General features: G+C 33.0%; 1 protein-coding gene across 1 annotated transcript; it reads left to right on the top strand.

Annotated features, from left to right (window-relative positions):
* Positions 1-139: 139 nt before the first annotated feature.
* On the top strand, positions 140-25166 carry LOC138133997 (ATP-binding cassette sub-family G member 4). The gene is made up of 9 exons (XM_069052044.1): positions 140-311; positions 10354-10475; positions 12519-12636; positions 14116-14302; positions 14358-14976; positions 17239-17399; positions 17453-17722; positions 17779-17934; positions 24440-25166. Exons 1-9 carry the CDS (start codon positions 280-282, stop codon positions 24782-24784), a joined length of 2010 nt encoding a protein of 669 aa, XP_068908145.1. The 5' UTR covers positions 140-279; the 3' UTR covers positions 24785-25166.
* Positions 25167-27115: the final 1949 nt, after the last annotated feature.

The raw sequence follows: 27115 nt of genomic DNA, 5'->3' as shown, positions 1-27115 counted from the left end.
GTTGACAAGAGTCAAGACGATTGTTCCAACCATCTTTTAGTTATACAACTACGTGCGATTTCTAAACTCTCACTTTCATTTCATCAAGTCCAAAACAAGCGCAATTTCTCGGCAATTCGTTCAGTTGACGTCTTCGCAACGCAATGAAACAAACTCAAATTACTGTGCAGTAATTTTTATTATAAAGAAATACATGTTTATTCATCTGGGTCATCGCTACATCTTAAACAGTGATACGTTCAGCTGGCGGATTCAGTGACCGCTACAGCATCAGTCAAGATGGGACGCAATTTTTTGTTAAATAATAATCGGTGAGTGTTTTCGATTCAATTTTTTTGTCATATCCACGCACTGGGAGGATCAGTGCGTACCCTAAAAATGAAAGTACGCATGTTTTCGCTTTAATTACTTTAAGCTCAATTGTTTGTAAAAAGTATGTGCAAATCGCCTTAAGCTGTAGGTTACACTAGTTATATTATCTTACTTAACCAGTGAAAAATGCCATCTATCGCAGGTTACCAAAGCTGAATTTCTATTTGTTAAAAGTGACCTAGCCAAAAGCCGTCCCTGTCCTTCAAAAAATGCATTATAACAATATGAATAATATGCGGTCACATATCACGTTCAAAGGTCATTAAATATTCGAAACTTTGAAAAAGTCATTTTATCACGAAGCAGGTCAAATGTTATCGTTTTAAACAGTAAAGTCGAACTTCCTAGGACATTTACATTGTAAATATAACATTTACGAATAAATTTTCTATCCCATGTAATCATTTGAAAAGTTACAAACCGTTACTTAATTGGCTTTTTAAATTAATTTTAATATTTGCACTCTTTAAAAGTTATTATGCTCAATTTTGTTATAAACCACAATGAAGTAAAATGATGAATGTATAGTTTGTCCAGCGAGAGATTGGTTGACATAAAAATCACTAAATTCTACGCAGAGAAAGTACATACTACCTAGCGTAAGTTACTTATTTATTTACATTCAAGCAGTAACATTTTTTGTCCTGAAATTATGCTCTAATTAATGTATTCTAGTGTATTTTGTAGTGTTAGGTTACGAGTCTACAATTAAAAATCTCACAATCTCTCGCTGGACGGAGTATAGTATAGTAGCACTTCGTGTACGGAATTTATCTTATATGCTACACATCTGTATAAAGAGTTGCCTACAATACTAATTAACATTGTTTGATCCACGCCATTGACCTTGAAATGTTAACAACATTTCATTGCCTTATTAATAAATATTACAAATAATCCATTGATCTATAATTGCATTGCATAAAAAGAAGTGTTAACCTTCCAAAGTGGTTTAGAAATTTTGTATCATGTGAGCAGCTGTGGTGGTTCAAAGTCCAATTTTAACATTTTATATTTTAGATAACAGATATCGTTGTCATCCACATAATTTTTCCTGCATTGTGAATGTAAATCTTTGGATTTTGATCCAATAATTTTTTGGAAATCATTTTTTTATCGAAATGTTGAAGTAGTTAAAAAAATTATTCCCTATACCTAATCAACCTAAAAAAAGGATCAGTTAGAATGATTAAACTTGAAAAAAATGATCGAATTATATTTTGTCTGTGATAAAGGTGATATGAAGTTATTATATCACATTGTCCACCCAAAAATAAGCAGTTTCTTACATATTTTGCAAATACATAATGTAGGTAGGTACATACCTACTTTATGAAGGTTGTCATAAAGCATAAATCTGTGCGTTGTTGGAATATCCATTTTAAATCTATACTAATACATAAAATTGCTTCTGCCTCAGCGTATATTAATATATTCCCGATGAACTCCATAACCACTAGACCGATTTTCAGAATTCTTTCAGTATTAAATAGATAATTTGCATCTTCGGGATTACCATAGTCTAGGTATAATTACTCTGTCACGTAATCAACAGCGGCCCGAGCAAATTAAACCCAATAACGACCTAATCATGCATTGATCATAGAAATTTTGATGCTTGGCAGGGTTTTTGAGGGCACTCCCCGTAGTAGCATATCAAAAATCTACATCAATAGAAGGTTCAACTCGATTTACCTCTGGACCCAAAGCCAGAAGTTGTAAAAAATAGATTTTACAAAATTAATCTCTGTTACTAGTGCTTCCACAGAAGAATTTTACCCAAAATACAAAATCATAAAGTCTACAATTTTTCACAAAATGCACCCAAGGTGTCGCGGCACTGCTATCTTTTACTAACAATTAAAAGATTTTTTTTGAGGTTATAATAAAAGAAACTAATGACCTACCTATATATTCGTATGTTTTGAAATAACACATTGACTTAAGTCGACCTGCATTATTCGTCCACGATTCGAGGTTCATTTTGAATCACACAAGTGTGGATAGAATATTCGTATTTAAGGACGAATATTTGCCATGTATTGCGAACATCGTCTAGAATCGGTCAACCACCTTATTTGATTTCAAAGAGAACGAACGCCATGAGCATATTAGTGCAGTTAACAAGTATGTATTTCCGATAGTCTACAGTGTACTCAAGTGAGGGGTAAAATTATATAATTAAAAGATCGTTTGATTTATTATGAGTGATTTTTATAATCGGATGATTACTTATACATATAGGTTGTACAGTTAATTTCAAAATTATCGAGTACACCTCAAAAATCAAGAAGTCGATTTATTACAGTTTTTTCCACATGTAAAGATGCCTTTTTGAAATTTGAGTGTCATATTTTTTATATAGGTTAGGTAAGTTGGACAACATAAAATGTCGTTGATATTTTAGAACACTACAATAGTGTCGGTTTTATCCTCTGCACGGTGCTCTTGGCGACGTTATAAAAGTGAGCTACCTTCCGGATGGATCACCCTTCTTCTAATTTGGAAAGAATGAGCACTTTCGCGTTTTCGGTTAGATTAGGCATTTGGTTTGTCAAAATTGACATTGATCATTGACAAAAAATTTAAGTGCATTTTACACTGTAGAAAATTAGGTGTAGGTACTCTATAATTTTGAAATTAACTGTACTATTCCGGACACGGAATCTTGGCCAACATTTTTTAGACATTTCTAAAAAAAATGATGTAAACCAATCATTAATGTCATTAACTCATTAATAAATGACAGTTATTAAAAATCACTTTGAAGTTTTTTTATACATCAAAAAAGCAGGGAAATGGCATTATCGAGTCAAAAGTTGGGTTATATTCAATAAAGGCCAGTTCACACATATTTGTCAGTTAAATGTCAGTTGCGGTCAAGATTCCGTGTCCGGAATAGTACATACTAACGGGTGACTATTAAAATTTTCACTTAGGGTTGGCTATGGATCAGTTATAATCAGTTATAAACTTGTTTAAATAAGAACAATTTATTTTTAAAATAAGTTATAATAAGTCAAATGAGTTACAGGGTTATTCTAAATGATTGTAGTCCACGTTGGCGGAAAAACTGAATGTAAAATTTATGGTTGCGGCTCCATATAAAAATTTTCAAAATAATGTGTATAAGTGAATATACACCGTTCACACAGAGGAGTTAAACAACTCAGTATTGTTAGATTCAATCGTTAATTTAAAAAGAAATAAATAATTCTCGTCATCGCACTTTTCATCTAAAAAATTAGGTGATAGTGACAAAAACTGACATTTCACAGTGAGGCGGCAAAAATTTCATAAAATGGGCATGGCTTGCTTCGACTAGAATCATTTAGAATAAGCCTGTATAATCAATTATTATAAACTCGTTCAAAGCCAACTCCAAGTGAAAATTTTAATAGTCACCTGTTATAAGTCGTTTCGAAAAACATAAATATCTACAAGAAATACTCAACATATTTTTAAATACTTATTCCTGACTTCGTTTTCTAGTTGTCTGTCAAAACTTTAAATTACACTAAACATGTATGCATCACCTTGATATATTCTCTGATAAAATATTTTAAACAAACATTTCATAAATAACTGTACACGAACATTCGTGAAAATTAACCAATATTCGTCGACACACCATGTGTGGAGCCGACTTTACCTGTGTGTAAGTACTAAGTACCTCCCTATATTAATCTGTTGGGTTGGGGATTGGGTTAAAAGCTGACAAGGATGACAACTTTTTGCCTTACAAACTTTTATCGCCCAGCAAATGTTACAGTTGTTGATTAACATTGGCAATGTGCTATAGTTTTTTTCATTGTTAAACTTGACTAAACTTGATTAAGTACCTGGTAGTGTGTAAACAAATACAAGTACACATTGTTTACACGCCTTTTGTGGCGCAACTGCCGCTCCCACCGGAAAAATGCTTATCATCTGTTTTTTTGGTACAGTTTATCGACCACTTTTTTCTTATAAATTTTCCCTGTAGAATAAATAGAAACGGGGGATCGAGCTCACCCCCGGCCGACGTGAACTTTTGATACTTTTAAATGTTCCTAGTGGGAGGTGAAATCAAAACCTCTGTAATTAGTGCATGATTCAGATCCTACTTTATCTGGACTGACGTTGATGTCATTTGAGACGAAATTAATTGTTATGTATTGTTCAATTGTTCAAATCTTCCTCAAAAGCTCAAAGTGTCACTCTGGTTAGCGCTTTTGTGTAAAATTCCTTGGCTTGGCTACTTTTTATAGTCAAGATTAGTATGAGCGAAGCCGTGAGCCGAAGCTATGAAGAAAAAAGTTTCATTCTCGTACTCAGGGATTATTAGTTTATATCATTTAATTTTAATAAATTTTTGGTTTTATTTATGAATAACAATTTAATTTTCAATAACGTTTAAAAGTGTTATTACAAAAACTAAAGCTAACCTGATCTGATCCAATTTACTTTCTCATTGTTAGTATAGGTAAGTATGTTTTTTTAAACTGGTTTTTGTACAGTGAGATTTAAAAAAATCGTCAAGGTCAGTTAACAACGGAAAGAGAAACAGATTTTTGCCAATGAATTCATAGACTGAACATTATGAAAATTCTAATTTTTTAGTAAAAGATAAATAACACCGGATGTTATGGAAGTCAACGTCATAAATTTAATCACCAATAGAACTCGTTAGAATAAACATTTTTTCATGTTGATCTTATTTTAATCGAATATTTTTTTTACATTTTTCTAACCCCTAACTTCGCTCATGCAATAATCATCAATTGAAACGAAAGAGTAAGTGAAAATGTTTTTGTGCGATAAAAACGTTAGTTTTTTTTAAGAAAGAACGATAGCTGCTCTAATACAAACAGTTTTTACTGGTTTTCATTCGAGTATTTTAATCGAGTAATTTTTTTTTTTCGTGCTTCGTTATCAATGGATGTGTAAAGACATGAGCCGGTATGAATTTTAGGGTTCAAATTATCCTTAATTTTAATCCTGTAAAAAATGATAAATAAAAAAAAAGTTTATTTTAACGAGTCCTATTGGTGGTTAAATTTATTACGTGGACTTCCATTCCTGCATGATGAGAGAAAAAATAGTTAAAGTCGACTAAGAATTTCAAGAATATTTTCCCGTCGAAGCAGTTATGACAAGGTTTACCAATTTGTAGGGAAAACTGTTGAATTATTTAGATAAACCGGAAGCGGAAGACTAAACAAAAAACATCCGAGGTAGTAAGTAATGCGAGGGAAATTTTGGAAGCAACTTTATCTACATCCATTTTAATAATAATTGCTTATATTATATTATGAAGCAACTAAAGAAATAAATTAACACATACTTTTTTTGTCAGCAGCTTGCTTTGACTAGTAATTTTTTTATCGCACCGTATAATACCCGAATTATTTTTTAGATTTAAAAAGATACGCGTAGGTAAATTTGTGACAATATAAATAAGTTATTGCAAACAACTACATTTTATAATTTTTGAACGTCTTAATAGTTATTTAAGATAAAAGTGTAAAAAGTTATCCTTTATTGCACGAACGGGTTTAAAATACGAGGTACGAGGGAGTATTTTAAAGAATGCGAGTGCAACAGAGGAACTTTTTACAGGTATTTCTTTCTTACAACATTTTATCTACGATCGTGAGATCATCGCACCGGTTTCAACATAAATTTGTATAAAAAAATTGATTCAATATTTTATGAATAACCAAAGTCGTTTAAGAACCACGCCGTTTAGCAACCTACTTCTAAACAATATTTCCAACAAATTGTACAGTGAGATTCATTTTTGCAAAAGCACCATCTTGCACAAGCACCATCTTGCACAGTTAGAATTCAAAATGGTTAAAATCTGACTTTATTTCATCATATTTTCAAAAAGAGCTGACGGTAAATTTTTAATTTGCAGCATACTAATTATTCTCCTGTTATTTGAACGTTATACAATTTTACCTTAATTAATTATAGGATCTGGAAATTCTGCTTTTGAAAGATTAAAAATAGAGAAGTAAATATATAGCGGGAATTTCCAGATAAAAAATTGGGAAATTTTGTGGGTGATGGTATGTATACACGACTAAAACAAGCAGAAATTCACGAATTACACCTGCACCTATTATTTCGTTGGAATATTTATCAAAGGCTGTCATCATTTCTACATGATATTTCATAAACTTTATTGACAAAGAACTACCTACTTATAATATTCAGTTTTCAAAAAAAAAAAGGTTTGAGTGGTTTATTTGCCAGATATTAATGTGTCTGGGATGACCATACTTTTCAATGTCCGCTCCAGACATTATGTTAATGTTTGTATCAATAATTTATGATCTGCGCACTATTATCCACTTTCATATTGTAATTCAAGTTTTATATTTAAATGTGAAAAATATTTTCATAAATATCTGAACAAAACTCTGAATTGTACGCACTTTCATAACAGCACATCACACAAATCGCTACCAGAGTCATTCATCAAAATTCCATTATGAACCGAATAATTATTGTTGAAACTAAATTTCAAATTCAGAAAATATTATGCTTATTTCCTGAATTGAGATAACTTGTTCTTTGCTAAAAAGCCAGTTTCGTAAATTGCAACTGACCTTGCTTGAGATTGTGATCAGAATATAACATTAAATAAAAATAAAAGTGGCGAAATTAATTAGCCAAACATACAGACAGTCTCTTCAAAGACAAACAAATTAATTAACTAATTTTAAACTAAAACAAATACCTTGAAACAGTCATTGGCTTTTCAAATGTTTTCGATAAATAATTATTTTTCTTAAATTAAAGGTTGGCGGTACCAAAACAGTAGGTACCCAATTTAGTAAGTCTATAGGTTTTGGTGGAAGAGGATTTGTTTGTAAAGTAAGAAATACGCTCAGCAATAAAAATAATGTTAACACAAGGAATAGAAAGATTTTTTCACTTTAGAAATATGTAGTACCTGGTCCAAAATATGTGTGATGATGTATAATTAAAATATTCGATGAGAAAATAGCAATAGAAACAGATCTATTGTGGTTCGAGTATGTTTTTGGTTGGACATATCATACGGAAACACTTTGCTCAGTCCAGTTCCAGAGTCAAATGGATGTTTTTCTTCAGATACATTATGTTGAATAAATGAATACCATTGCCATTTATAAGATAATGACTGAAAGTGGTTTCTAAATTTGTTAAGACTTGGTTCATAGAAAGAATAGATGTTATGTGTTGATCTTCACATATGAGATAATATTGATTGTTCAATTAAAAACCACACTAACGTCAATTTAGGTCGAAGAATAAAACAACTTGACTTACATATATCCGAAACTGGAGCAAATCAATGTCGTTATTATGACCAAATATTGAATTCTTCTATTATATTTGAACAAATACTTGCTATTTTTATGTAGTCTAGTACTAGTACTGCACATTCATCTACGACAGTAATGATGTGGTATCATGGTGTGGTATATACAGGGTGATTCTGAAATAAGTTTAGAAAAAAATGTGAAGTATCCTTAACACAAAATAATTCTGCGTAAATGACTTTTGCGGGTGAAATCAAAGCGATGGAAATTACCCGATATCCTTGTATTTTCGTCTCGAGGCCTATGAATAGGGAAAATTTGTCCGAATTTGTTCACTTCATTACAACCATTGTTACATCAACTCCACAATAAAGACGTAGGTGCAAGCACACTGCTTTGTAAATGTTTCTATAGACTATAGAAATGATCGATAGGAATAATGTCACGTTTGTGACTGACGGGCACCTTTTACCTTTGATTATTAATTACTATTGTTGCTAAACTACCAGGATAATCAATTAATCATTTAACTCAGCAGCGTACTAGCAATTTTGACCAAATTTTCAATCATTTGTATTTCGAAAACGAAAAAACTTTTATAAGAAACAATTTTATCTCTGACTTCTTCTCATCATCACCAATTACCATTTTTTTTTTAAACTTATTTCAGAATCAGCCTGTAGTACTTTTGATTCTTGTCATTTTGACATGAATATTGTTATTCTACCACTCAATTTAAACTGTTTAAAGCTTAAATATTCCAAAAATACGATGGATGAACAAAATCAGAGCAGTCGTACATAGATAACCTGAGGTAAACGTTCTATTCTGTGTAGTAGAAAATAACGAAATAGTTTCGAGTTTTGAAATTTACCATCCAAAAAATACCATTCATAATAATCAACACGGTAATCATAATCACAATAAAGTATGGATTACACATTTACATTGGCGGTCAAAAAATTTTAGCCGTCATTTTCTGTCATTTCAAAAAAAATGTAATCCATACTTTATTGTCATTATGATTACCGTCTTGATTATGATCGTATTTTTTTGGGTGGAAAATTTCAAAACTCGAAATTATTTTGTCATTTTCTACTACACAGAACGTTTACCTCAGGTTCTCTATGTATCTACGACTGCTCTAATTTTGTTCTTTGTTGTCGGATTTTTGGAATATCTGAGCTTTAAACAGTTTAAACTGATTGGCAGAATAACAATATGCATGTCAAAATGACAAGAAGCGAACGTGGAGTTACGGTTCCTAAAGGTTTATTTACACTTTATGTGAATGTCAAGATAGTGACGGCTAAAATTTTTTGGTCGCCGTAGTACCTACAGTTAACTTCAAAATTATAGAGTACATCTAATTTTCTACAGTGTGAAATGCACTTACATTTTTTTTGTCAATGATCAATGTCAATTTTGACAAACAAAATGCCTAATCTAACCGAAAACGCGAAAGTGCTCATTCTTTCCAAATTAGAAGAAGGGTGGTCGATCCGGAGGGTAGCCCAGGACTATAATATCGCGAAGAGCACTGTGCAGAGGATAAAACAAACAATATTATGGTGTTCTAAAATATCAGCGACATTTTATGTTGTCACACTTACCTAACCTATATAAAAAAATTGACGCTCAAATTTCAAAAAGGCATCTTTACATGTGGGAAAAACTGTAATAAATCGACTTCTTGATTTTTGAGGCGTACTCGATAATTTTGAAATATACTGTACATAAAAATATTGTACCTCTTTCAGTCTATAGACAGGAACAGAATTTATTTTTTTTGTTCACGCAATATTATAAAGAAGAGTGATCTTTTCTCTCTGTAATTGTAGGAATAACAAGTTAACATAAAATTGCTGTACTTGTTTTTTACGCTTATTAATGTGTTTTTTCAACTAATTCACCTTCAACCAAAATGAATCTCTAAATGGCTATAATTATTTCAATTATGAGTGACTGGTTTTATTTTGTTTTAATCAGCCTACCGTAGACATTTTCACATCAGTGCGAATTCAGCATCACACACAATATGACGAACTGCCAAATAAATGAAACAAAAAATTTAAAATTCTTAATCGCAGCTGCGACATTGCACTTAAACATTATAATAATAAAAAGTTGATTTGGGTCGTGGACTAACTACTAGAATGTAGGCGTGACAATTTAATTCTACCATTAAATAAAACTTAATTATTGTGTAAAAAAGTACTCAATAAATAATAGTTTTTTTATATAAATATTTTATTTTGTGTAATTACGTTGTATTAATTACAATTAGTAGTCTACACGCTGGGAAGAATGTGATATTGATTAAATAATTAGAAATTAGTATCCATCGTGAACCTTGACCCTTGGTATTGGTACTCAATGTCCTCGTTAGCTTTTGTGATGAACATGACAAATCACCGGTGTCACAGTCCAACTTTTGATGAGCACTGGTATGAAACGCGCATGCGCCAAATTTGATTATCAAAAGTTATTAGACGAACCGCACTGGTGGCCTCGTCCCCCGTCGTCTGTGTATTCAGTGTTCGTTCTAGCGTATTTATTGTTGTTTATCATTGTTGCTCGAAAGCACCTGATGGGTGTACGCTAGCGGGTTGTGTAGAAGTTTGATAGTGTGGTTAACGTAACTGACAATCATGGCAACTGATAATCTTTTGTTAAAAAACAGGAGCTCCGATTATAAAGTGCAAATCCAGCCGTTGCAACAGAAGACTTTGACACATCTACCACAAAGGCCTAAAGTGGATCTAGCTTTTTCCAACCTCAATTACACCGTCAAGCAAGGCAAAGGTGAGTTTTTTTTTGTTGGATTTGCTAATAATTGGCAACAAAAACTACAGCCTTGATTTTCATTATCGATTCGTTTTAACAAGTCAATGAGAATCTTCATTTATTAATTCCAGTGACAACGAACATGTTTGTTTTGTTCCAATAATTATACACTTACGACAACATAAATTATGAAATTTATCACTTACGTATTATCAATTTGTCAAGTTTCTTACCTGTGAAGCGCAGTTTGCCTTGCCTTTAGCAAAATCGATGTTGCGATGTGCGGCAGTCAGTACCCAAAAGTTCAAGATTTAGATTTTCCAAGAGATTAAACAAGAAGATAATTTTTGCTGATAATTTTATAATTGTTTAATAAATCGTGACAAATTTTTGCTTAAAACTAGGCACTTTGAATGGTCCTTTGCAAACTTTCTAGTCTGTAAGGTATAATTTTCCCAACTTATTTAACGCTAGACGCAGTTTACTTTCAGTTTTATTGAACTGTAATCTCAAAAATAACAATCTGGATGGAAAGTCCCAATTTACAAAAATGTCGTAATTTTACGCTACAATTATTTATGACTTGTCTTTCAAACGGAGCTAATTTTAACCCATCACAAAATATCACAAAGTGTGGAGAATGGAAATAAAAGTGTTGTTATTTTTTCAATATAATTTACTTTGAACGAAACTTATGTTAATTGTGGCTGATAATGGAAGCAATAAGCTTGAACCTGTTGAGTGAACGTTACGTCGTTGATTATCCTTTCTACTTATTCTCCAAACTAGTTGGGGAATCGCTTATTAAATAAAAATAATTTGTTGTTTCCCTCGATTTTGTGTTGCAAAACAAAGGAATTCCTTTAGTAATGAACAATTTTTGTTCTTGAATATGTTTGTAACATTTTCACTGCTCCAACTTCATAGAATGACGGAAAGTAATTTCGTAGACAACAGGACATAGCCTCTTCCGCATTTACACTTTTCAAATGGTCCTTGATGTCGCTGGTCAAATATGAGCAAACCGTATTGAGGTTACAACGAAGAGTTTGATCAAAATTATATTTACACGTTTAATATCGAAGTAACGATCCCAATAGACTGACCCCAATAAAACCGATTATTTTTATCTCATTAGTTGTTCAATTTTGGTAAACTGGAAAAATGTTCAAGGGTCGTGCAGTCTTTTCGTAGTCTTTTGATTTTAAAGGAATAAATTTGACAACCAAACAAATAATTATGGTATCCATCAGACACTGCGACTAAATTTAAGTCATTTAACCATCAAAATTGTAAATTACCAGTCAGAATTCCTAATTTCAAGGTTGCTCTCTACAACACTGTGGTTTCTTGATTTTCAAATGCCACACACTTGTGACCAGAAAAATTTTGTTCATTAAAATGTTTGTAAAACGCGCAGGTATGCGCAAATTATAAGTAGATGCATCCTGACGTCGAAGATTCTATTGGTATAAAATGCAAATTTTATTTTTCCCGTAACGTTTCGTGCGTCAGCCTAAGCCGGTTTGGATTATAACAAGTTAGACCTTATGTGTAATTAATTGTACGGAGAACGTTTGAGCACTGAGTAATGGATGTATTACTCGATTCGAGATACCAAATCGTTTTGTTTTGTGTAAATGCGTTACCGAAGATTATAAAAGATGCCTGGAAACACGTTCGAAAATGTGTACTTCAAAATCAATGATTTGACCAGAGGCACGTTTCTGTGTTCAAGGTAATACTCCAATGCCAACACGTTGTCCACATTTTCGGATAAAATGGTTAATCTAAAAAAGTGAACTTTAAATTCCTAGAGACAAAGCTTCTGAATCATGCCCCGATAAGATAAGTCCTCCCACGTGAATTTTCTTTCAACACACTTCTCCGTTGTTGACTTTCGTTACATATTATCTAGCCCTGAACTTTTGAGAAGAATGTTTCGAGTACATCCTCGCGACCTCGAGGATATTTCCTTCCGAACGCGTTCCCAGTCGAACGTGGATCAGAATCTAACTGTTTTAAATGATCTAATCTAATTGGACGTTGTTTAATTTGCAGTCGAGAAAACAATTTTAAAATCGGTCAGCGGACGTCTACGATCTGGCGAACTCACGGCGATCATGGGCCCGTCCGGGGCCGGAAAATCCACCCTCCTCAACATCCTCACCGGTTATAGGTAAGTGACGACACTAGTGAGACTTACCAAATGCGGTAATTTGTAATGGGTCGAGAGAAAGTTGTAATTCTTACAGATTACAACATTTTAGAAGTCAGTTCTTACAGGAAGACATTGTTTCGACAGAAAGCAACGTCGAGTGCAAGCGCTATCAATCAATTTTAATCAATCTCACGCTGATTATCTTGATGACCTCCTCGACCTTTATAATACAGATATTAAGACAATAAATGATGATTTTTATCTCTAGGTGCACAGATAGGTGTTACGTATCTGAAAAATAACGACCAGGCAAGTTTGCCAACACTTTATTTTTTAATCTTATTCAGTGTTGCAACCCAGCAAAATTGATCTTCCAGAACGTTAACTCATACCCCAAGAAAAATTACACTCGCACATTCATTTGTGACTTTGACCATTATGGAACTTTTATATTGTCATTCAGCACCTATTTGTGTTCTGTATTTTGAAACCTGCTTCGACCTCTAGTAAGGTTAATTATGCACAGAATATATTTATTACGTACGTACTGTCATGTCTCTCTTGACAATAAGGTAATTTTTTTATGATAAATGGACACGTGTACGCGAGTTTTGCACTTTATATCATCTTCCAGTGGGCAGTCATTATTGAAATTACATTTAATATGATTTTAATTACACCGCATTATGTGGACATAAAGTAGAGAAGCAATATAGAAATGTAATTGTCATCGTTACGCCTACAGGTTACGAACATGCTGTAATGCCAGAAATTACACTCCCAGACATGCCGAATTAAGATTTGTTAATTTAATGATGTGGAGCGTGATTGGGTTGTCGGTAGAGTTGTTGGTCAATTAAATTTTAAATTACCTTAATTAATCATTAAATAATGTACGGTCGCGCTTGTCACGTTGTTCTTCCTGTAGGTGCGGATTTTAGTAAAAAATGAAACGTCCAACAAAATGTGAAAAAATGAAGGTCCCCGACTTGGCTCATTTCAAACTGATAACTTGGGATAAAACTTGTCCTTTAAATTAATTCGTTGTTGGCGTTGTGCAAAGTTTGAATGTCATTTTAAAGTTAATAAACTGGAACATTTTTGTATCGGAAACTGAGAGATGTTCTGATCTTGACAGTAGAGTTCATATAACGCCAACGGCAAAGGGAACAACTAGCCAGTCCAGTTGCCAGACCTTACTTATTCTTTCGCAATTTTTACTTTTCCTTTCATAAATGTTCCTTGGAAGCTTCTTATAACAGGATTGTAGTAATTAAGCGGAAGAAAACAGGTTTACCTGCAAGAAAAGCTGCCACAATGGCATCTTGCTGAATTAAATGTTTCTCAGGATAAAATTTATCGAACGATGACGGTATAAAAACTAGACGAACCAGTTAAACGGATGTACCAATTTTGAACGCAAATTGATTTGTTGTTTTGGTACTGGGTTTTTGCGCGTCGAGTTGTAATTGTTGCTAAAAGAGATTTTTTCCGCAGAACCGAGGGGGTGAAAGGCCAGATCCTCATGAACGACAGCGAGAGAGATTTGAGCCAGTTTAGAAAATTATCCGCTTACATCATGCAAGACAACCAGCTCCATCTCAATCTGACGGTCGACGAGGCGATGAATGTCGCGGCGAAACTGAAGATTGGCGACAAACCTAAATCGGAAAGGGACGCTATTGTATGGCCACCAACCAACTGTCGCCGCGTCCTTGTCAATCAGTTTTCTTTTTTAGATAACCGAAATTTTGGACACTCTTGGCTTGTCAGACCACAGAAAAACCATGACCAGTGGTTTATCAGGAGGTCAGAAGAAACGTCTTTCCATTGCCTTAGAGTTGGTCAGCAATCCCCCCATCATGTTTTTCGACGAACCAACAAGTGGCCTTGACAGTTCCTCGTGTTTCCAGTGTATTTCTTTGCTTAAGACCTTGGCGAGAGGTGGAAGGACGATCATCTGCACTATACATCAGCCTTCTGCCAGGCTGTTCGAGATGTTCGATCACCTTTACACTCTAGCTGATGGACAGTGCGTCTATCAAGGATCAACGAATCAGCTGGTGCCGTTTTTGGCCACGTTAGGATTACAATGTCCGTCCTACCACAATCCAGCTTCATACATTATTGAAGTGGCATGCGGAGAATATGGAGATCATACCAGGAGACTGGTAGATGCTATAGATAACGGAAAAAATGACATCAGAGAAGGGAAACCGTATCCGGAAATCAAGTTTAGTAACGGTTTGAATAATTCAACTGTTATCACCAATGATATTAGCAAGTCGCATGGTAACCATGCCACGGAGAACAAAAATTTGATGCTGCAAAATGCCCTCAATGATATCGCGAAAGAAAGTAAGTATAGAAAAGAAAGAATCAAGTGGAATTACTAGTTTTAACGTCTTTTGCCGAAATCGTAGCAAGCTCACGTGTACCGTTGCAGCTTGTTGGTGCCAATTTAATTTCAGAATATTAAGTCGGTGTTTTTGTGTAGAAGAGCGATTTATAAAAAACAGGTTTCGTTAGTTTTTGCTTCATTCGTTTTTACCGACTTCTAGATTGGCAATTAATACTTACATAATACGTAATGGAAATGTTGAAAATGTGAGGAAATTTTTAGTGTAATGTCTGATATTGCTATCAAGAAAAACTGGCTTTAATGAGCGACATTGTTTTGTACGTAAAGAAAATGAAATTCCATTGCTGTTTACTTCATCGGGATAATAATACGAGTTTATCTTTTTATTTATCTAAATTATTGACGATTATTTAGTAATACGTAATAAACATTCGTTTTAATAAATACAACGCTAAACAAGTATGGATATACGTTTAAATTTACTTGACATTTTATATTTGACCATTACTTAGTAACATTAGAGTTGACTAATAGTTATTTATGCAACAAGTGTGTAAAGTAATACTTTTTTTACGAGAAGGAAAATTTGCCGCTCGAGCGAAGCGAGTGCGCAAATCCGCGGAGTAAAAAAAAGATACTTTACTAACGAGTTGCATACAAAAAATTTTTGGCGCCCGTAAGTTTAGATAACAATTTTTTCGACACTCAAAATTTGAAAATTTTCTCGTGTTTGAACCCGTGGACTCGCGTTTTAAATTGGCCCACTCATGTCAAAAAAAAATCCCAATTTACATAGGAACTCGTTAAAAAAACTAATTATGAATGAAAAATTTTATAATTGCGTTAAAAAATGACACGCTACGGCACTTTTTTTTAACGATTCTTGACCGATTCAAAAATCACATATTTTATGAACGCAAACGAATGAAAAAACTTGCACTTTTTTTGACGGACGTTAAATAATACATTTTTTTAAATTTTTCCTTTCTAGTTTATAAAATGTTGAATATAAAACTAATTTATAATAGAGTAGGGTTATCATCAAACAATGTGGAAAGATTGCTGATAATAATTGTAAATTGTTGTTACAATAGAAACTTAAATCGGTTAATTTTTTGATAAAATGTACCTGAAAGTTTGATTTTATCAAAACTGTTATCCATCTTAACATTCTTAACATAATAATAATGTTAATGTCCTAAATCAAACATGGTTTAATGAAGAAAATCAATATAGGTATTTTTGAACCAGGTAATTATAGGGTTTTATGATATGTAGTAAAACAGGTGAAATACAGTAAGAGATTAGATTAAATTTTTTGATGAGTGACATAATAAACTACTAAGATAAGATACCGGGTGCGGCACCAGTGAAATTACTTCTCATTCAAAAAAATCGATTCGGTTATTTTCTATAAGAAAATGGAAATATATGGAACTTGGTGTTATCACAATACCATATTTCAAATATGATAACCAAGAGTTCAATTTTCTAGTTTCTTTTAAGATTTATAAATTGTCTTTACGTAAATTAGACGTGGTGTCTGACTAAACTAAAAACTTTGCCTAGTTGGAATTCTCTTGTACAAATGGTGTTGTGTTTCTTTAATAAATCACATAATTTTATCGTAGAATTTAAAAATAATACGGGGTGATATGAAAGTCCACGTAATACATTTAACCACCAATAGGACTCGTTAAAATAAACATTATTTTTATTCATATTTTTTTTCGCAAATTCTTCCAAACAGAGTTAAAATTAAAGATAATTTGAAACCCTAAAATTCATACACCCGGTATAGTAGGTTTCTAACGTACCCAATACAGTGTAGGTAGCATTGAGTGAGCCAGACAAAAAAAGGTGTGAATGGATCGTGATGTGATAATTGTCATTTAATAAACGTAATTTTTATTTTGTTGACCGTCAGAATGCGAAACTTGTTTTTTTCAAAATCTACCATTATTAAACAAATTATAGACCATCACAAGCTGGGTAAAATTAAACGAATGATATTCATTGCGTAAATTACTTCAAATAATATATTTTTTATTGACAATTGTTTGAAGGCTGCAATTAGCTTTTATGCAGGGGGGGGTAAAGCCATCGAATAAAAGAACAAACATCTGTACCTTTCAGTGGAGTTCTCAATTTTATCTGTTCTCATATGACCGTATTATAAATCGATTTCACTTTCAAAAATCACTGTTTTCGTCTCTATTCATAATAATCAGTGATCTTTATTTGAAATTTTGTTTCAGATCCTCCACCTCTTGCTCCGTTAGGCTACGAGAAAGTCAACGTTGATACAGCTTTGCTAGAAAATTCTATTCCCGTACGTCAACCACGCTACGGTAATTCGGAATTTCAACAGTTCTTCATCATCCTAAGTCGTGCCTTATTGTTCAGTAGAAGAGATTGGGTAAGAATCATCTAATTCAGATGTAATTATTTACTAAAGTTAAACATTTCCAGACTTTGATGTACTTGAGATTGTTTGCCCACATCCTCGTTGGTTTCCTGATAGGTGCTCTTTATTTCAAAATAGGCAACGATGGTGCAAAAGTTCTTAGTAATCTTGGGTTCCTGTTTTTCAATATGCTGTTCTTAATGTACACGTCTATGACTATAACGATTTTATCATTTCCTTTAGAAATGCCAGTCTTACTTAAAGAACATTTTAACAGGTGGTACTCTCTTAGATCTTACTATTTAGCGATCACACTATCAGATATACCCTTCCAGGTAAATTAATTCAACCCCCTGTTTGTTAGCAAATCATGATTATATTTCTATTTCAGACGATTTTCTGTGTGTTGTATGTCACGATCGTGTATTTTATGACATCACAGCCGCTCGAACTGAATCGGTACATGATGTTTTTGGGTGCTTGCTTGTTGGTATCCTTCGTGGCTCAAAGTGTTGGGCTCGTTGTGGGTGCAGCGATGAATGTACAGGTAATTACAAGTCTTTTTTTTTTGTAAATTTATATGTAGTTCATTATTCATTATGCTGGTTGAGAACAATTGTTTGCGATTAGTGAATCATTGTTGCGTAAGGTTGTTTTTGTACTGTCACGTGAATACATTAATTACTCACGGTGGTCAGTGGTAATTACTCATAGCATGCAAAAAAGATAATTATTATCACCGAGAGATCCGCTTATTCCATTGCACTTTTTTAAATAGTGCTTGTAACATTTTGTTCTTTGTTTAGTTTCCTTTTGTTGGGAATTTTCGTTACGACCCAAGAATTTATGATTTATTGAAAGTATCCTATATCATTTTTATTAAGATAATAACAAAAAAAATATACATATAAATCAAAACTATAGTAAGTCCAGGATGGATTGGGTATTTCAAGGTCAAATAATTTTATTTTTTGGCTATGTGATTATGTCTTGTAAATACATAGTGACATGCAGGGAGCCAACATTTAATGCGACTTCAGCAATGCTCGATCAATCCAACCTGAACGGTGTATATAAAAGGTGATGATTTTTCTTAGGTTGGTGATACTTGTGAAATATTCCTTCGGTAAAACTGATGTTAAAATCAAGACACTGGCGTGCACAATAGTAGTTTATTTAACGAGTTCGCGTGTAAATTGGGCTTTATTTGGCATGAGTGGCCTAGGCGTTTTAAAGACCCACGAATGCCAAAAAAGGCCCAATTTACACACGAACGAGTTGAATACAACGTTTTTTTGTTCGAGGAGCCCCTTTAAAGGCTCCAAATCGCTTAAAATCTTCAAAATTAACTTGACGTTTCGTTTTGACAAGTTGTGACATTTATCAAAATTCGTTCACACAGGAGAAAATCCTCAAATTCTGACAGTGTCGAACAAAAAAAAGTCATTTTGACATTTATTATTTATTGTTTCTAATAATTTAAATTGTGTTGTTCACAGTAAAGTGAACATCATTTTGAATATTTTTTCTAATCACTTATTTTTATACGTTTGTAATAAAAATATAAAAAAATTCTTTGTTCATTTAATTTAATGAATTTATGTTTAATTGTCATCAGAATAACCAACATTTGCATTACCAACGTATGGAAAACGTTATCACGTTTTACAGCCACTTAGTATTAACAACCAGTCGTATTTGTAGTTTGCATATTTTATTAAACAGCAAAATTCATTTACGAAGTGGTGCTGTCTAAATGGTGTTGTTGAGTTGTATAATTGCATTATCATTTATCATCAATTTTTGGAAGATGGATGTGCTAAGTGAAGGCATTGATAAACTCGCAAATTGAGATTGATTGTTGATAATTTTCCTAAAGTGAAGTTTTCGCTCAAAGAGTTGACGTCAATATTAGTTTAAACATAAACACTGCTAAATATGCAGAATAAGGGAGTCCGTTTCGGCTCAGGGACGCGAGGGTCGCGGGTTCGATTCCGACCCAGGGCGAAATTAAAAAAAAAGGCTATATTCTATCTCGTGATTCGGAAGTCACGTTAAGCCATTGGTCCCGGTCTATTGAGTTGGTCATCATGCCCCTCATAGATTTGTAAACCAGTCCTAGACTGTGAAACAAATTTAAATTTTATTTGATACGTCAATTCCACATTGAGCAGTTGCGGATACGGAATTTTAGATGTCAAATTAATGTCAATTCAAAAAATATCTATTTTTTGTTATTATGATTGACGTTTGAAACTATTTGACATTTAAAAGTTTATTTTTGGTCAGTATGATAAAAACTAAAAAAATCCAAAATGAAGTTGGTTGCACCTAAAGCCAGTTTTACATTTTTATGTCAATCGAATGACAAATCGTCAATGTATTTTATGTGAAATGCGGTCAAATTTTCCAAAACTATAAATAAACTATAGTATACATAATGGGTGATTCAAAATGATTATGGATAAGTATGGCAACTATGTACGAAAATTTATGTGGCAACTGTGTGGGTAGGATAGAGTTGACATTTCTTTCGCAGTTCATAGTCGCACAATTATGAAAATTGTCAAGTTAATGTGCAATGTTATAAAAAAATCAAATGCACGCATATGAAATCTCATACAAATGTCAACTATACCCACCCACACAGTTGCCAGATAAATTTTGGTACATAGTTGCCATACTTAGGTATCCACAATCATTGTGAATCACCCAATACCTACATACTCGTATTTAGTAACTATGTATGTATTTTGAAATTTTTGCAGGTTTGTATTTACAATTAGTTAATTTCTCTAACCAAGAAAAAGGTTAGATTATACGTACAGTTGGATAAAAAAAAAAACGGGACGCGTAAAAAAAATTGGCACAATTTTTTTGGTTTTTTAATAGTGTAAAACCGTCTTACGACAGATAGGTTAGAATTATGGTCAAAATTCAATGACATTTTTAAAAATTATTTGATAGGTATTGTCAAGATGTCAAGTAGACATCCGTCCCGATTTTTTTGAATCCACTGTACTGAAATTTATCATCATATAACAATTAGCATAAAATAATTTTAATACAAGGAAATAACTGTTTTATGATCGTAGTAATTAAAATGAAATTTAAGTTACAACCTAAGCAAGTGTTGGAAATTTGCCATTTTGGAAGTAGGACAACTGTAGTACATTTTTATACTGTAATGTTAAAAATGCTTAAATAAAATACATATTTGTCAACTTGTGATCACGTAAATAATTACCAAACTGTTACATCAGCGAACATAGGTTATTGGGACATTATTTGATTGTACTTTAAACTCGCCATCTCTCTCTTGGTTTTTTTTATTGATTTAGATTAGATCAGATACAGTTGTATGACACCAACTATTTCTCAATGATCTGAAACTGTACTCTATTAAAAAAAACTGCATAAATTTAAGGACTTATTGAAGCACCTACAAAAAATTGACGTATAACGTCCTGTGTAAAAAAACAAGTGAGTCATTTCCAGTAGCGTTGTGACCCCTCTCACCTTTTTTTTTCAATAATCTATTACTCATTGAGCATGCCATGACAAATGGAAAACAAGTTGTATAATTGTTAAGATACATCAATAATATATTATTTAAAAAAATAACATTTTTAATTTACAATGCGAAAATTTTCGATAATAATGCGGAATCTGGAAAAGTGCCCCGAATGCTTGCAGCGTTTCCACGTTGAATGGCAAGGGAAATCCTCTCAAAAAGGAATTTCTTAGATTTTGAATCCCCTGATTCCGCGATAAGTCGGTCTCCGATGACATTAATGAAATCTATTGTTTCTTTGCACCAAGGGCCTAAGGTTTCAAAGGCTAAACTTTTAAATATGTAGTTTGACGAAATAATTGAACTATATTGCGTTTGCAAGCCATTTCAGCGGCAAAACCTGAGACTTCAGATGTTTTCAATACCTAACTGTCTGCAAGTGTATCTACGACAGTAACGTCCCAAACCAATAGTAATAATAATTATTATCATTTCAATAACAAAACATTATTGAAAACTTAAAAAATATCTTTTTTTTTATTGGTAACCTATTTTGCTTATTTAAAGCACGCCTGAGCGTGTATAAATGCAACTTTCAAAATCGCGAGTTTTTTAAAGCTTCCATGGCAACATCAACAACCCGAGAGGACCTGAGAAACGTGAAGTCTAAATGTTAACTTTTTAATGATTGATCTGACAGGAGTACCTTGTTACGTCAAATAAAATACTACTAACAAATGTTTCAAAAGCTTTAATCAAATATCTAACAACTTTAGGGCCAGTTTACAGAAGCGAAATTAAGTTAATAGTAATCAAATGTGAGATTAACTGAACGCGTGATCAGATTGAACCAATCGAAGTTTCGTCACATGTTAACTATTTAGATTTGCTTGCATTTACTTCACAAAGTCTGTGGGAACCAGGCTGCCAATGCAAATTTAAAATTTGACTCTCAAAAACTCCCCTAGGAACCAGGATCGAGCCTACTTTCTTTTATATACCACTCTAGTTTACTGATTTTAATTTATTCAGTGATACCAACACATAATGCATGTAGCATGAATTTTTCCAGAAGTTTACCCCAAGAAATTTTACGTTTTTCGTCAATTGAAATCTATGTAAATAACAGGTTAACAATTTAAATAAGTCAAAAATAAGACAATCTTTAGTTATTAATATTCAGAAAGTATTTTAAAAACAGATTTAAAAAACTTTCAGTACAACATATTTGGCCCTCTTTATCGACAAACTCGCAAAACATTCACTTTGCTATTTTTCCCTCACTTGTGATTCAATTGCTATCTTTGTGCGCTATTTTCAGTGAGCAAAGACCACTGAAATTCAATGATCATGGAAAAACATTTTTTTTCTTCAAACGTCCGTAAAATAAGACATTGCACTGCTGCATTGATAATGCTAAAGTGTCACTTCAATGTCATGGCATCTAACGAGCTGACCAGCGTCCGTGAAGTTATTATCTCCGCTGAGGAGCGTCCGTGAAGGTATTATCTCCGTTGAGGGCGTCCGTGAAGTTATTATCTCCGCTGATGAGCGGCTGTAAAGTAAACTAGCTAAATAATTTGAAATTCCTACCTGGTTTCTTAACATGCCTTAAATAATTTGTTACGAAGGTTTGAAGAAAAAATAGTATATGTTACTCGGAACAAAAATGGTTTTATGTGCTTTACCAGACGCAGCACATAAAACTTCATTTTTGCTCCTCATAACATAATATACTATTACATTTTGATCTTTTTTAATCGAATATTTTTTACATTTTTCTAACCGCTAATTTGACACTTCGCTCATGGGATAATTTATCAATTGACTCCTGTTGGTGGTTAAATTTATTACGTGGACTTCCATAACACTCGGTATAAAAATAGTTAATTTTGATTGCACTTTCTTTTAAACCGGTAAATTGTTAATTAACAAGGTTGAAACTAGTACATATCAACAATATAAATAATTATTTTACTGTTATTTTTATTCTAGAAATGTCTTGACAAAAAATTAAATTGTATATAATTACATACATACTTATGGTAATAATGAATTGCAAAGGTTATGTAATTTCTGTACATAATTAATAAGTGATAAAGTGCAAGTTTATCATCACTAACGATGTAGGTATACGAAGTTACAAGAATTAGTATTGTAGTGAAGACTTTAGTCCTATTAATTCGTGTGGACATTATCTTCTTATACAGAATTTTTTTTTTGACGAAAACAGGTCTGATTAGGATGTAAGCTAATTTCATTACATCCTCTATTACTAGCCAGAAAAAGCCATAGTCATTAACATTAATAATAAATGTATGCATACTTTATCATTTGCATTGTACATTAATGTAATACATACGTGCTATAAATTTGAAATTTAAAATCAAAATACTGACACTTTTGATAATACGAACCGTTTGATGATCTTTTCTACAGGTGTGGATGGAAAATATTTCTATAACAGAATGAATCATACTAGATTATTAAAGACACCAACGCAATATTATCGCATCTCGGTTCCAAATAAATTTGCTTTGTGATTATACATTTATAAATGTAATTGTACTGGAGTAGAAGCAAAAATAAATTATTGCAAAGCAAGAAAACAACAAAACTTCAGAATTCTTCTATTTCTTTAATTCTGTATTTTTTGTGAGATACCTATTACATTGACACTTTGAATGTAAAGAAAATGCTAATTTGAACAACTAACAGTATTTATGAACTTTGAACGAGTTATTGTATTCTAATTGTGAACTGTTAAGTAGCATAGAAAATATTAATAGATTTTCAGAAATTTATGACATGCACGAGAGCGTCAAGGTCTGTTGAATGTTTTGCAATATTATTGTTAATCAATTCATTATAATTAATATCTCTTGGAGTAAATTTATGTGTAGAAATCGTGAATTTTCACTGGCAGTCGCACCTCGTAATTGCCGTTCTTGATTCAGTGATCAGTTAGCCTTATTAATAAACTAACGAAATGGCCTTGTGAAGTTCCCACAACTAAGGTCGAGTCGTAATCTACCTGTGAAGCTACTAAAGCGGAACATTCAAAACTAGATCTCACATAAAATGTTTGGCATCCAGTACATGACAATGAAAATGCAATTTTTGCCTTGGTTGTTTCAAACGTAGTAAATGTAATCGTAATTAATTTTGAATTGTAGATCAAGTTTAAACTAATGTCGTGCCGAAGTCCGTATTGGGATCACTGTCCGAAGGAAATATTTTATTCAAGGCGGTGCTGAAACGATACAAATTAGAATTCAAATCTTACAGTTACTATTTCCAATACTATCGGTGTGACCGAGGGTCGCCCGTGCCAACGACACTCGTTATCCATCATTTATCGAATTCCTTAGTCACCGCCAAGGTCCCACAAATTTCCTGTTGGTCGTTTTTTTTTTTGAGCGGGAAGTAAAAACATTGACTTAATTTGGATGTATAAACCCGTCTCTTAATTGCTTCCGTCAATAACTGATCACTTTTGATGTAAAAAATACAAAAATGAATTTCTTGTTTTTTTCAGAATGGCGTGTTTCTGGCTCCGGTCATGTCCGTGCCCTTCCTTCTCTTTTCTGGATTCTTCGTGTCCTTCGATGCCATTCCGATTTACCTGAGATGGATCACTTATCTGTCTTACATCAGATATGGTTTCGAGGGCACCGCCCTTGCTACCTACGGCTTCGACAGGCCCAAGTTGCAATGCTTCATTCCGTACTGTCACTTCAAATCGCCAAAGACAACACTAGAAGAGCTAGACATGAGCAATTCCGATTACACTGTTGATATTATAGCACTGGTGGCTATATTTTTCATCCTTAGAATAGCCGCGTTCTTGTTCTTGAAGTGGAAGTTGAAAACAGCTCGTTGATCGTTGCGACTGAGTATTTAAGTACTACAAAGAATAGGTGATGCAAGGTTTTTTCTAATGGATAGTCGTAGACGGATTAATATTATGTCCAAGTTCATTGTTATCCCATATCTTTTTACAATAAAGTTTACATTGTTACACGAACCTGTGTGTGATAGGTAGGTAGGGCTGTGATTGTCAACGTAATTTATAAAGTGAAGTGTATAAATCAAACTTGCCAGAATTCTGCCCATGACTGTGGTTTCCTTATCAAAATTTCGCAATTCGTAGGTATTCTTGGACCATAATACATTTATATTTTTATACGCTAGTTGTAGAGCTATTTTAATACTTATATACTCTTGTCAACATGTACAAAATGTTAATAAACTGTTAAAATATACGCTTGCTTTTCTCGCATACCTGACATTGACTATCCATCCGAGAGAAATTAATAAGATAAATATGATAAACAGACGTGCAAAGGTGGAGGTGAATACGTTCAGCATTCCAACAAGGTAAGACGAGCCTAGCAAAAATTATTTCTATGCCAAGGGAAACTGTCTTGTCTATTACAGCATTGAATTGTGCCCATGAAACAATTAATTTGGGATAAATTTACAATAAAATTTGCCACGCTATTTTTTTAAATTCACCAGACCGAACTGTTGCAAAAATGATTGCGACGTCTCCAAACGGAAAGTTTTGGTGCTGACAATTTTTTCAATTACAGTGTAAGATAATGGGCAATCAGAAAACAGCACTGATGAGATTTTGATGATCAGAATAACAATGTATCAAAACGAGCGGAATTCCGTCAATGGCGTTGACATTGACCGAGACTGAATGAATAATAATTATCTGAATTTCAATGTAATCAGAATAGGTGAGGACGGTGGCGAAGTTATGTAACAGTTGCAGCAACCGCAGTAGCGCTTACGCACAATATCGACATGAAAATGTGTAACTATAGAAAGCTGCTTGCACGCTGGAGTTATTAAGTTTGTTAAGTTGATTAGAAGAAATGAAAGTCATGCGAAATTGGGCAATGTTTGCGTATGCATAACTAATGTACAGAGTTCTGCAAATTTGTTGGATTTTTTTTAATAAACTTAACGAATTGTGTCTAAAATGGTAATTTATTCAGAGATAAATTGAATTCCTTTAAATCCTGTTACGGCTTCGTGTAGCACTTTTACGAGTTCCGGTGCGCTGACATTGACAACGTAAATCTTATAATGTAAAATATTTTTAAAATACTTGTTAAGAGCTGGTTTGGCAACAACTGGATTTTTGTCTCCTCACAACAAGATTATCTATTTTTTTTTCTGCGAGGTCAGTCATAGAATCAATTTCCATTAATTTTTTATCAATTTCATATGTACAGTCGCGAGCAATACATTTTGGTCGTCCAGATCATTCTTTGACGCAATCGAAAATGTACCATTGTAAAACAGTCGTAAATATCATAACCTATCATCATGTTGTATGACATTAATTGTCATTTTTTTCTCATTTTTTTGACACTTTGTTGACATGGACATAATCAGGTAGGGAAATTTTTTAAATTTGTGACAATCTATCAAATTTTGAAATGACATTAACGACCAAAATTTATTGCTCGCGACAGTAGGTAGGTACTTATTTTGTTTGAGTAAAATTCTGTAAATCAAAATCTTTGGCAAACTTCTAAACGTCAATGCTATTTCTTTATTAAAAAATATTTTTCAATCCTTATAAATTATTACATATTAAGGGCCAGTTTATAGAAAGAGAATTAAATATTTACTTCAAATTAAATTTTAATGAATCCGAAACTTCGATTGGTTCAATCAGATCACGTGTTCAGTTAATCTCGCATTTGATTACGATTAACTTAATATCGCTTGAGTAAGCTGGCCATATGATTAAATATTTTTACAGTTTACACAAATGCCTTCGTAGTCAAACATAGCCAAGAAAGGCCAAATTTGTATCGAAAATATTTCTAAAAGAAAGTACAGTTCGAACAATACATTTTGCACGTCAATGTCATACTTTAGTGTAAAACGGGCATAACATAAGGGGGTATTTTTTAAATTTGGCCGTTGGCGTTGTAGAGTCTATTGTGAACGCACCACCGGATTATAACTCTGATCTCTGATCAGCTGTTTAAATCTAACCTCACTTTTTTCGTGTTTTTAATATGCAGTCTTTTTTAAGACGAGTGGTTCATCAGCTGTTTAGTTTAAATCTAATTCACTTTTTGCGTTGTTTGTGCAGTTTGAAAAAGCAGTGTTTTCAAGACGAGCTGACGAGTGGTTCATTCGCAATCGACCCTTCAACGCCAACCTAGATGCCAAATTAAAAAAA

This window comes from Tenebrio molitor, chromosome 6 (assembly GCF_963966145.1).
Source record: "Tenebrio molitor chromosome 6, icTenMoli1.1, whole genome shotgun sequence".
Lineage (NCBI taxonomy): Eukaryota > Metazoa > Arthropoda > Insecta > Coleoptera > Tenebrionidae > Tenebrio > Tenebrio molitor.
The sequence above is the reverse complement of the archived record's forward strand: the minus strand, read 5'-3'. Positions and strand labels throughout refer to the sequence as shown.